This window comes from Condylostylus longicornis, unplaced genomic scaffold (assembly GCF_029603195.1).
Source record: "Condylostylus longicornis isolate FDR11 unplaced genomic scaffold, ASM2960319v2 ptg000048l, whole genome shotgun sequence".
In the NCBI taxonomy this organism is placed as follows: domain Eukaryota; kingdom Metazoa; phylum Arthropoda; class Insecta; order Diptera; family Dolichopodidae; genus Condylostylus; species Condylostylus longicornis.
In genome coordinates this window covers 21,826,317-21,839,246 of record NW_026578017.1, presented here as the reverse complement: position 1 = coordinate 21,839,246, position 12,930 = coordinate 21,826,317, and the positions used below count along the sequence as shown (strand labels likewise).

General features: G+C 23.4%; 1 protein-coding gene across 2 annotated transcripts in view; it reads left to right on the top strand.

Annotated features, from left to right (window-relative positions):
* Window positions 1-12,930, top strand: part of LOC129610775 (hillarin) — a 90,931-nt gene that overhangs the window by 44,491 nt on the left and 33,510 nt on the right. For both annotated transcript variants that reach the window (XM_055523488.1, XM_055523487.1), the window contains exons 3-4: window positions 4,752-4,893; window positions 6,854-7,053. In XM_055523488.1, the coding sequence (XP_055379463.1) occupies window positions 4,752-4,893; window positions 6,854-7,053 (342 nt within the window). The remainder of the gene's footprint in view (window positions 1-4,751; window positions 4,894-6,853; window positions 7,054-12,930) is intronic.

The following is a 12,930-nucleotide window of genomic DNA, read 5'->3' as shown; positions in this document are numbered from 1 at the left end:
AAATATTTTCATTAATTCTCATTTTGTGTATTAAGCTTAAATGGCTTGAGAGTACATAATTTTTCGAAAATTTTTCATTTGAATTAAAATCTGGTTAATTTTCTCGAATTTTTCATTTAATTTTTGTTTTTTATTTTATTATTGTTTTAATTTTTATTTTTTTTTTATATTTTTGTACATATAACGAACGAAACCGGATAAATTCACTATAAAAAGTAAAAAACAAAAATTTATGAGAAATCAAGAAATTATTTAAATGGATATGGAAAAAAAGTAAAATTTGTAATTAATGTTTTGCTTTCTCATATTCGGAAGATTTAAAAAAAATAATTTGTTTTTCCTGGATTACTTGAATTAAATGGACTAACTTAATAATTAAATAATAAATCAGAGACCATTTGGAGATTTTTGTAGACTCATGTGAATTCGAAAGTCTCAATGAATTTTAACTTATAATAATTACTGCTATAATTATTCATTACCTTTAAAATCTGACTCTAAGCTGGTTCAGTACTCTATATTATATTGGTTTGGATTTTTAATACACATCTCTTCTTTAATATTCTCGATATTTCTATTTAATTTTTGTTCTCTTGTAAACGATGATACTGTAGCGCTCCAAATAATTTAAAAGTGGCATGCTTATTAATTGCCTGACCATTGGTGCAGTGTTTATGGCACCGGTCCTTTAACCGAAGGGTCTCGGGTTCAAACACCGGTCAGGTCACTATTAAAATTATATTCAATATTATAGCTTAAATATACAATATTTATGAAGCAACAAATTAGTATATACAAGTAATTTTCATATATTCATAATTAATTCGATATGAAAATCCAAGAAAAATAAGTAATAAATAATAATTAGCTTTTAAATATTAAATATAAAGAAAAACTACGGCAGGCACCTATCTAGTTAAAACTCTGTAACGCAATGAAACTTAGGTATGACATAGTCTGATGTCATGCACTAGCCTTATGCTTCTCCTAGGAGTGGGGAAAGGAAAAAAAATGCTTATTAATTGTTTAAGAAAATTATTCATTTTACTTGAATATTAACATTTTTGCCAAGATTTATTAATGTAAAAGATTTTGAGCCGGGTTCGGTGTATTATAAAATTTAAATTGTACTAATCTTAAATTTCAATGGGCACTCTGTTTATTCCCGTCTTTTAAAATAAACAAAATAGTATTCTTAAACATTTTTTTGTATTACGTTATTCAATCAAATTCGGCTTAATTATTAAATATTATTTATGGCAAATCTTGAAAAAAAAAGTCAAGTTCCATTTATTCTCAAATTTCAAATGTTTTCATAAGCCTATATACGCGAGTGAATCGCAAATAATACAAGAGTAGTAATGTGAAATTTTTATTATATATATATATCGCATTAAAATTACCCATGTATTCATACTCATTATGGGCAATTTTAATCACATACATATACCTATTTATATTATGAAATTTTATCCAAGAGAAAAGTAACGAGAAAGGGAAGTTAAATTACTACACACTATTATTAATTAAGTGAAAATATTATGCAACTTAAAATAGTATATTTATATTTTACCTTATGACCGCTTGCTGTATATATGTACATAAAAAAGCTGGGTATGTTCAAAACGTAAACAATATATGTAGGTCTTGAAAAGTTAATTTTAATATAAACAATAAAATTAAAGAAGAAAAAAATATTATTTATTATTATTTTTACTATAAAACTACAATTCCTGTTTAATTAAAAAAGTTCAAAGATGATCTCAGTCAAATGGAAAACAAAGTAAACTAAAATAACAGAAAATATAACTGGAAAATATGACACCTTTAATGTCCAATTTTATTTAAGTATGTTTATAACACATATACGCACCACCCCTATAATACTATAAAAAGCAAACTGTATATTATTAACACCGGAATTGAAAAATGATTCGTTTTCACTGAAAAATCAACTTTAAATAAATGAAAATAAAGCTTTTATCATTTAAGTATACAAATCACACCCCAAGAAGAAGAGCACAAAATTTAAAAAAAATCAAATATTAACTTAAATGACATTTGAATCGGATCTTCTATTAATCCTTGTACTATATTCGATTACAACAACGTTCACTACGTAAAAGTGATCACTATATACCACTAAAAGTGATATTTGTAGATTTGCTTCCCAGAATAACCACGCTTGGTATGGACAGGCACGTTCATCTAGTTTCAGCATTCTATGTTTATATGCATAGAGAAAAATTACTATTATGCTTAAAAAATCTTATATTTTACATTCGAACAGCTTTTTTACTCCTTAAGCCGCTCTATTTTTGCAATGATAATAAGGCTCAAATCCGTTATTAAATAAGGCTTACCTTTAATCAAATCCGATATTAAATAATTTGAAAATTTGCTGTATAGATTAAATTGAAATTGAATGAAACAACTAGTTACTCCCGTGTTAGTTCGCAGACACGATGGTGTTCAAGATAGTGAGAAGAAGTTGTGTGGACTGGTAGACGGCGAACTCTGTTAATTTCTTAAAATATACTTTCGTTCGTGTTTCTTTGAGAATTGTAACAAGTCATACATCTTTTATTTTCTTACTACATACAGCGGGAGCTAGTTAGGACAGTTTAACAGACTGCAAAACTGTATGATCAGATCAACTCATATTGAAAACAGATAAAGGAACATGACTTATTTTTGCTTGTTTTCACAAGAAGAGACTCAACTGATAAAGCCCACCACTTTATTTTATGCTACCTTCCAACAGCTAAGGGTGCGAATTTAATTGTTAATAATCATATGTTTATACTATTTTTACCTGTTAAATACAGTTATATGCAAGATAAATATAAAAGATACATATATAGTGGTATAATGAAGATATATAGTATGTAATTATATTGTAAACCATATAATTTTATATGAAAAGTCCGCAAGCCATATTAATTACAAATTTATATTAATTGATGACGAATATGACGTTATTACATATTGTACATAATTTTATACTGTGTGTGACCTATAGTATAAAACTTATGTAATAGGTACTGGAAGCAAAATTTAAAAAAAAAAACATTATAATTATAAAATATACAATGCAAAAGGTTCGGCGTTTTTCACATCCATACGTAAATACAAACAAACATACAATTATATGCAAACATATATAACGAACGCTGGTTGAAAAAGTGAAATTTTTAAAGTGCAATGAGATTTTTAAGGTGAATACCTTATTTATTATTTGGATTTTTTTTCTTTATTTTCGCAATTGATGTCAAATAAATTTTTAAAATTATTGAATTTGTTTTTTTATCTGTTTAAATCTTTTTTTTTTCTTTTTTTTTCTTTCTTACACTTGATTTTTACCCTTTTAAATTGAAAAGTGAAATGACAATAATTATAGGCATTTCAAAACGTATAACAAACCAGAAAAAACACAAAAGGCATATAGAAATAAAGGAAACAGGTCTTTAGGGCATTTAAAAACTTAAAAATTTAAAAATAAATTTAAAAATACTTGCAATAGATTGAGAAAAAATATAAAAAATTATTTCCAATTAATTGATAAAAATCCTTATTTTTGTTGGTATTTTTCGAATATTTAATATATAACAATAAATTTTACGTTTTGGTGATTTTGGCAAGGTGTTATAAAAAAAATTGCCTTATAAATTTCAAAGTTTTAATTTTAAAAATTAAATGTAAATAATTTCAATTGGAAAATTAGTGTATTCGAAAAGAAATCAAATTTTTACAAATCTTTGTTTGCATGTGGTCCTCTGATAATGAATTAAGTTCAATTAATCCAGTCCGCTTTTCCAGTTGAAATTAAAATTATTGTTAAAGATTTTTATCCCATACTATGTAAATTTTTTCTTTAAAATTTTTTTCATTCCATAAAATTTTGAATCTTTTCAGGTTTATAATTTATTTTTATTATTCTTTTAATAAAATGGAATTGTAATTATGCTTATTTTATGCTAATATGACAGTTTAATTGTGTTAATTAATATAATTTTTGGTAGAGATTGAAATCTATAACTCGTTATTTATTTTTGACTTAAATTAAAATTAATGTCGCAAAATAATTTAATTATATATAAGTAGTTAAAATGTTTAATTTACTTAAAGAGAATTATTATTTGTATATAAATTGTACTTAAAACTATATGTATATATTATATATTTCCACTCACAAATACTGCATTATGTTGTGTGATTCAGGATTCATGTAATTCAAATACAAGATTTATGTAAAATAATGAAGAATTCTAGTACCAAACACAATTATACTGCAATTTGTCATAACGCATTTGGTCTCTAAATATTTGGAAGGAAATATGATATTGTGTGTAGTTGAATATTGTGAATATAATTTGAGCTTTTAATTCCTAAAAATTCACTTAAGTCCCGTGACCCGATTTTAAATACAGCTGAAAGGTTTCAACGCATATTCAAGAAAATTTACAAAACATACACCAAAATTGTTCTCGCCTATTTATTGAACCAATCAGACAATAATTGATGAATTATTTTTTAATACATTTGTCATATATTTACACTGAAACATCCATTGAAATCAAAAATTTACCTTAATCCTTTAGCAATTGTAAGGTAATTTACTACAAATTATTGAGTTTAATACTGGTCCACTATTTTTAATAATTTTTATAACTTAAGATAAAGTTTTTTTTTTGACAAACTTATACAACATTATTAATTCCATTATTTTTTTTTATACATTTTTTATATAGGTATATTGTAGTTCACATGTACCAAAAAGTGGACCTGGTCATCTTGATCAAACATCAGTTGGAATACGTCAAGCATTAAATGTTCCTCGTTCAAGTAAATATGTTAATGAACAGATACGTGGTTCAAGGACTGAAATCGATGGTAAATAAAAATTTTTTTCTTACAGTTTATGTTTTTTTTTCTTTTCTTATTTTTAATTGTTTTTTGCTTAATCTAGATATTCGCATAGTTTATAAATTAGTTCAATGCCATAAATACATTAAATAATTGATTAGCAGCATATTATTTAAATAAATAGATTTCTTGTGTAAATTAATTTTTATTTTTTCTTCATAATTAACACTATTTACATACTCTAATTATTTTCAAATTCATGTTAAGTGCTACTTTATGTAAAAGTACTCAAAGTTATTTTTATATTCAACTTTTAAATTTATTTATTATTGTGGTATAAATTTGTAAATTTATTAAAATTTTTCATGTATTAAATCACAAGTATAACATTATAAATATGTGCAATTAATTTATTAAAAAAAATTAACAACATAATTTTGTAATATGCACATATAAAATAATAAAGTATTATGAAAGCACATTTCCTGCAAATTTCAAAAGAAGATTTTGTAAAAAAAAAAACAAAACATTTGCATTTAAAAATTCTCGAAAAAAATATTTTTTTTATATATAAGTATTGATAAGTAAAAAGTTTTAAATGTCGAAATTAATCGTGTTATCTCTAAATTTGGGATTCAGAGTAAAAAATCGTATCTTATTTTGCAATATTAAGTAAGAATATAAAAAATTGCAATGTCGAAAAATTAGTTAACAAAAATGAGCTTAAACACCCGGCTAAAAAATTCAAAGCAGTATTTCATCGATTTTGAAAGTCTACTAATACTTAAACAGTTTACGTTCAAAGCGATCTTACGTCACCTCTTATTCTAACTAAGATATTGCACAACATCTGCTTTTGGAAGTAGTGATTAAATATTTGTATGTATACATTATCATTGTTAAAAGAAACTAAAGGAAGTAAGAAATCATAAAAGAAGATGAGGTGGTAGAGTGTTCGCCTAAAAAGCGGCAGATCACTAGTTCAAGTCCAGTTCAAGGAGAAAAATTTTTTAATATTTCTGCTTAGACTCGTTCCTTTGGTTAAGTCATCCATCTGTTTTGCAGTAATATGAAGAAATTTCCAATATTTATTCTAATATCAAAGGTCATAAAGGAGCTTAGATTCAATAAACGATTCATTCATATAAAAATTTATCTAATTCTGCAGCTAATCGAATTTTATTTCATTTATAAAAGAAATTTCAATATAAAATCTCAAAACAATTAAAACACACACCATAAAATTGTCTTTTATTTTAAATTCATAATTCCGTTTTAGTCTGATCCCAAATAATTATATGTACGTCTAATAATCCAAAAAAAAACTTTCATTAATTTTAAACTAATCTAGAGTATAAGCAAAATTCCAATCCAATTTTTAATATTTTTTTAAAACACCAATCATTATGCTCTATAAAAAACTTATTAAATGAAATTCATAGATTGAAATTTTAATAATAATAAAAAAATTAAATATGCAATTTAACTATTATTAATTTATTTATTCAACTGACTTGCTCTATACTCAACTTTCCTTCCTCATATTTCACCTGTATATTTTACAAAATGTGTTTTTTTTTTACAAATTTACTTTCTTTATTGTGTTTAGTTAATTGTTCAATATTTTGTTGCAACATATGTAATTTTTTTTTCCTCTATTTTTGACATTATTATTCAACCAACAATAAAAATATAAACAAATAATAATTATTTCAATCTTTCAAATTATAATAATAAAATCGCTATTTTGTCTTCAGATTATATTATTATAAAAATGTGCATAGACAACTGTTATACATATATTATTTAATCTAAATGTGTGCTAAATTAATAAGATTTTCTCTATATAATTTTATAAAATAAGCAAAAATATCAAGAAATTAATTTAACTTAAATAATTAAATATATTATTAAAATAATTAATAATAATATAATATTATAATAATAATTAATAAATTATTATTTAAATATAAAAAAAAAAATATAGGACAACCACGTCAATCAACACCAAATGGATATAGTAGCGGTGGCGGTAACCGTGATATCAGTTCACCATCACAAATTGATTCAGATTATAAATATGGTAGATTTGATGCAAGTGCTTTACATATTGCACATGCACTCAAACAAACTGAAATACAAAAAGCATATAATAAGAGGCGGGAAAAACCAATTGATTTCTATCTGGTAAGTTTTCTTAATTTTTCTTATTTTTTTTTTTTTTTTTAATTTTTAGATTGTTGATGTTTTCAATGAAATTTTAGTGTTTCTAAATATGCATATAATTTTCTTGTTTTGCATTTATCATTTGATTTTATTATAAAATTATATGCTACTTGATAATTTGACGCTAATATAATAGCATAATTCATAGATTATTGGAATAATATTGAAATTATAGATTCAACATTATTATAATAGAAAAGAACAGGCAATTATTTAGATTTACATACAAATATTATTATTACTTTAAATTATAATTGAAAAATTTACTTAATATTATATGTAATGAAAATTATGACTGGATTAATTAAAAAAATATTTAAATTGATTGATATATTAAAAGCAGAGGGGGATTCAGGATTTAAGAATTCCAAAATTATTCTAGTAACAGTTCCCTAATTTCTTCTAATTTGTTTGTGTATTTTACGTCTAAAAGAACTACTGTAAGACCGAATTTATCCCCAAAATTTCTTAAAATTTAGGACCTATTTCAAAACCCGGGAATTTATCACCTAAAAACTTTATTTTCAAATCGGGAATTGTTATTACCCAAAATAATATTTAAAAAACATATTTTATTTAAATCATAAATTTTCATATTAACATGTGACTGCTCTCCGTTTACTTAAGAGAAAAATATTCCATGTTAAAATAATTGTCATAAAAAGTAGTTAAAGAAGCCTCTTATGTTTTAAGCCGGCCCTGATAAAATCCACTTGTAACAGTTTATCATTACATGTTTTCCATTTTCTTTTGTTATATAATTAAATTTGTATGAGACAATAATCAATTTCTTTTAATTTTTGATAAATTTTTATTTTTAATGAACAATTGTTTTGTAACTTTTTCCATCATACTCAAGACTTTGTGTTTGAAATCATAAAATATAATATATGGCTATATACATACATACATTTTAAAATATGCATATTATGAATTATATTATGTGAGTATGTACACCATTTTATTAAGGTTGTTTTTTTTAATTTTTTTTTTGTAATTTTAATAAAAAATGAAATCTTCATTTTTCTTTCAATATTATTGATTATCAATTACGAGTAGTATGTATTGGCTTTTTACGCATTTTGTATTTAAAAATTGATTTCGAAATTTTACATGCGTTTCATATTTTGAAGAAGAAAATGTCTACATGGGGTTTTATATTTTATACATGCATCATTTTTGATTTCAATAAATAATAGTTTACGTTACTCTGCTATGTAAATTAATTGGGTAAATTTTACGTTTTACGAAATTATTAAAAATTTTGAATTAAAAATTACTCGAAAAGAATTTGAAATTTTCACCAGCTAGTTAACTGCCAGATATTTCGAATTAAAAAATTTATAAAATCTTATCAATTTTTTGCATATATTTAGGATTAATTAACTTTATGAAATTGGGATAATTTTAACAATATTTGAACAACATTGAATCTGAATAATTCACGATTTAAAAAAATGAGTTTAGCATTGCAACCGAATTTAAATTTTAAAGTGAAATTTTTACTTAATTTTATTAAATTCTTAATAAATTACAAAATTTTGAATTTAAGAAAAATATGGTCAAATTAACGAAATCCCAATTTTTTTCGTTCAAACAAAATTCCTTTTATTGGTACATAAAAGTAAGGCTAACTCTGCTTGTTAATGCATTTATCCTAAGTCATACATGGCCATGAAATTTTAAATGGTATAATTAAAATTTTTATTTTAAAATTCACTATTTGAATATTTGAGTATTTGAATTATGTAAGAGATTTAATCAAAGAAAATCTCATTAACAATTTAATACTTTATTGAACATTGTTATCAAATATTTCCCTTAAGCAATTTCTAATAATATACGTTTGAAATTTTTATATTATACATAGAATTTAAAAAATTATTATCTAATTTTAACTTTAATTTTAATTCTTTTATAATAGAAATGTTAACAATAGCATGTGATTTATTTAAAATTAAAAAATTGATAAAGAAATTAAATATCTAGCCTAATAATCTAGCCAGCATAAAAATGCCATATATGTTCGTATAATTGACCTCTAAATTTTTAAAATTTCATTATAGCAATTTTTCAATTATACCTAAACTTAAAAACGTTCATATAGTGCGATCATAAATACCCTTTCATACGGGTAAATATGTAAATTAACATTATTATGTTATATACATACTACGTACATATATATATATATATATATATATCTTTTGTACCAGTATCAATATAAGATGACATTGCGTATAATATTTCATGATAACTTTCGCAACAAAAATTGATTTACATTATGCTTATTCGATTCATTTACGAAAAAAAGTATAGAAAAATATAAGTAAATCAAAAATTACCTATAGTTTGTTTCATTGTAATAATCTAAATAAAATTATGTTGTAAAAATTAAATTTCTACATAGCTAATATTTTTTTTTTTATTTTCATTAACCCTAACGGCACCATCATTCATATAATATGAAATTAATGTTTTAAATTGAATTGTTTATTAAATCATTCGAATTATATGAATGCTTGTACTTACAACATGTATGCAATAGTGTTAAACACAACATGAGTTTAAATTAAAACAAAATATTCGAATGCCATAATTACAATAACATAATTTGAAAGGAATGAAATAATAAATTTGATATAAACAAATAGTTTGTGAAGTAGCACATTTCCAAGAGAAAACGCATTTGTTAATGACGACATTCTACATTGTTGTATACAGTGCATACATTTAGCATAATAACAGTATTAAAAAAACTCTTAATAAATTCATGGAACTGTACGATAGTTACTTGTTTGTTTTTAATGAAATTTGATAAATCGTAAAATTTCAAAAAAATAAGCAGTTGAAGAGGGATTTTCCTTATTTTGAAAAACGATAATTTTTAACAGGATAAATTGCTCACAAATGTCTGAGATTGGCTGAAATTTGAGGTTTACAGTTTACCGTCTAAGAAAAAAACAATGTTAAAAATTTGAGAAAAATCAAAATCAATGAAGCAATCAATTTCAACGTCCATTTTTTTATTACGATTTCTTTGCTATTTGGCCCGGCTTGTAGAGTTTAAAATATCTATTCGTGTATGTTTAATTTTGACACTATTAAATTGTCAAATTATTTAAGATTAAATCGGGTCGAAATTAGTTTCCTAACAAAACCCATTTGTGTATAAAAATTTGAGATTTATCTATCATGACGCACAAGGTGAATAGCCTGTGTTAAATTTTAAGCAGATTTTTTTTCCCCAACTTTTGTTGCCAAAATACTTAAAACATTAGAAAAAAAAGACAATTGTATGTAAAATTTTTCTAAATATCTAAAAGAGATTGTATAACTGTGTAGTCCGAAAATCCAATGTAAAATAATTAGTTTCGGTTTTCAGATATACAGAAGTAGGTATAGCATAAGCTCACCAATATTATAAATGATCATGTTTAAATATTGATTTTCTTTTTTTTTAATGAAAATGTAAAATTAAGAGAAAAAGTAACAGAAAAAAAATTATAACACAAATATGATCCAATTGGGTAACAATTTAATCTTTGGCTAGTACCCGTAGTATAACGCAAGATTACTATTACGAATGCTTACGTAAAAACAAAACAAAAAACAAATTACTTACTTAGATTATACTTATTTCTTTCTTGTTTTTGCTAATTTTACATGATCTTAAAATCTTATACGATTTCTAATTAACATTTTTCATGATTTTCAATTTTAAGTACATGCATAATATTTAATTGAATAAAAATTTCATAATCACACATTTTGATTTTTTTCCAAAAATTGCAAGAGTATAAAATAAAAATTTTAATTACTTTTATCATAATGACTTTTTATGTATATTTGACCTTTTAATTCGGTTAAATTAAAATGTTTCCGTATATTTATAAAAGTAAAACAAATCTGGGAGAACTTTAATTATAACAAATATATAAATTTTAACCTTCATCTTACTATTATTAACAATTACTAATAAAATATAATACAAAAATTATTTACTTTTTCTTTTAATATATAAGCGCCCGTACTGCTACAATTTTCTTATATTATTATAGCAAAATATAACAGATATGAATTTAATCATATCAGTAGCGATGCAAGTATTTTGAAAAAATTCTATAGTTTGCTAAATTTAAAGAAATAATTTAATTTAATTAAGTTGCCCCGACACTGTAAATGAAATTTGGAAAACAAAACTCCCTCTATTATAGGTTTTCCATTTTTTATTAAAAGTATTTTAAATAACATTCAGTTAAATGACATGAAAACTGATCAAGTTCTTATACTGAAATAACTATTAATCACATTAGCTGGCTTGAAATCTTTTGAAATACTAAACTTTCAAAAGTATAACAGTTTTAGTATAACAGAAATATTAAACTAACAAACGTATAATAGTTTTTCAAATATATTTATAATAGCATTTTGACTTATTTCATTAATTGTGCTATTTTACTTAATTACCTAAATTTATTTCTAAGAATCAAATTTCCCATATTGACAACATAAAATAGGATAAATTCGTGTAAATATACGATTTCCAACTAGAGCCATTGAATAATATTCTATGTACAAAGTAAAGATTCTGAATATGAGGCCTTTTCTTCAAGTAAAAATTTCTTAGAATTCTAGGAGAAAATCATATTTTCTAAGAAGTTCAAAATTCCGACGTGAAAAGAGCGTTGATCCCTCTTGGTATTAAGGAATATTAGAGTCACCTCTTGGAGCAAATCTATACAATTCAGGGGAAAATTATTATTTCAACACTTTGTATTAATTGAAAATTTTTAGTACTCCATGAATTCTTCTTCAAATATTTTAGTAAATATTCTAAGGCTATTCCAAATCCATTGTAGAGTTTTACTCCATTAAAGTTTGAGCTTGTTGCATGTATGTAAATATTATTTAGTACATACATAATATGTAGCGTAATGCCATAAATAGCTGTAGATACGTGTGTTATATTCGTGTGTAAAACCACATAAATAAAAAAAATTATCATAATCCTTGTTCTCTAACCCAAAATATATAAAAATGTTATTTAAATGGCATAAATTTTTAATGTCTATATTAAAATTTTATTAATTCATTAACAATAAAATAATTTTTATTTTTCATAAACCATTTACATTTAACTTATATTACATAATAAATGCTTACATTATGGTTATACATACATATATAAATTTGCATTACAATTCAATTTAAATTAAACCGCAACCAATTCAATTTAAAATCTTTTTCCGTCATCTCTTGTATATTTTAATCATAATAAATTTTATAATCTACCTTTACCATATCTATACTTTTTTTTTCAATTAATTTTTGGTATTTTAATTTTTGTTTTGGTTTTTTTTTTTTTGGTGGTGGCTCAACCTAAAACATACGTTTAACAAGTAGTATAGAAATTTACAAACAATAATCAAATCAAAACAGCAGCAAACCGACAAATTAAATTGTCATCGAGCAAAAATATTGTAATCAATCATGTAACCATGTTGTTTTTTTTTTTGGCATTAAAACTTACTGTTTCCCTTTACTTTTTTTTTGCTTGTTTATTATTAAATTGCATAATAATAAACCATTGCACCAAGCTCTACTCATATACGTATAGATATGCGTAGATATACACAAGTTAACCTGTAAAAAGTAAAATATGTTGGTTTATATAATCGGGTATCTTATTTAAATTTAGCCGACTTTATTCAATAAAAAATTAAACTGAACTAACCAACATTAATCTAATTTATATGTGGTTTTCAATTTCTTTGAATTCTCTCTATATGTATGTATATCATGCGTATTTATCAAATTGCAAAAAGGAAATGTCTA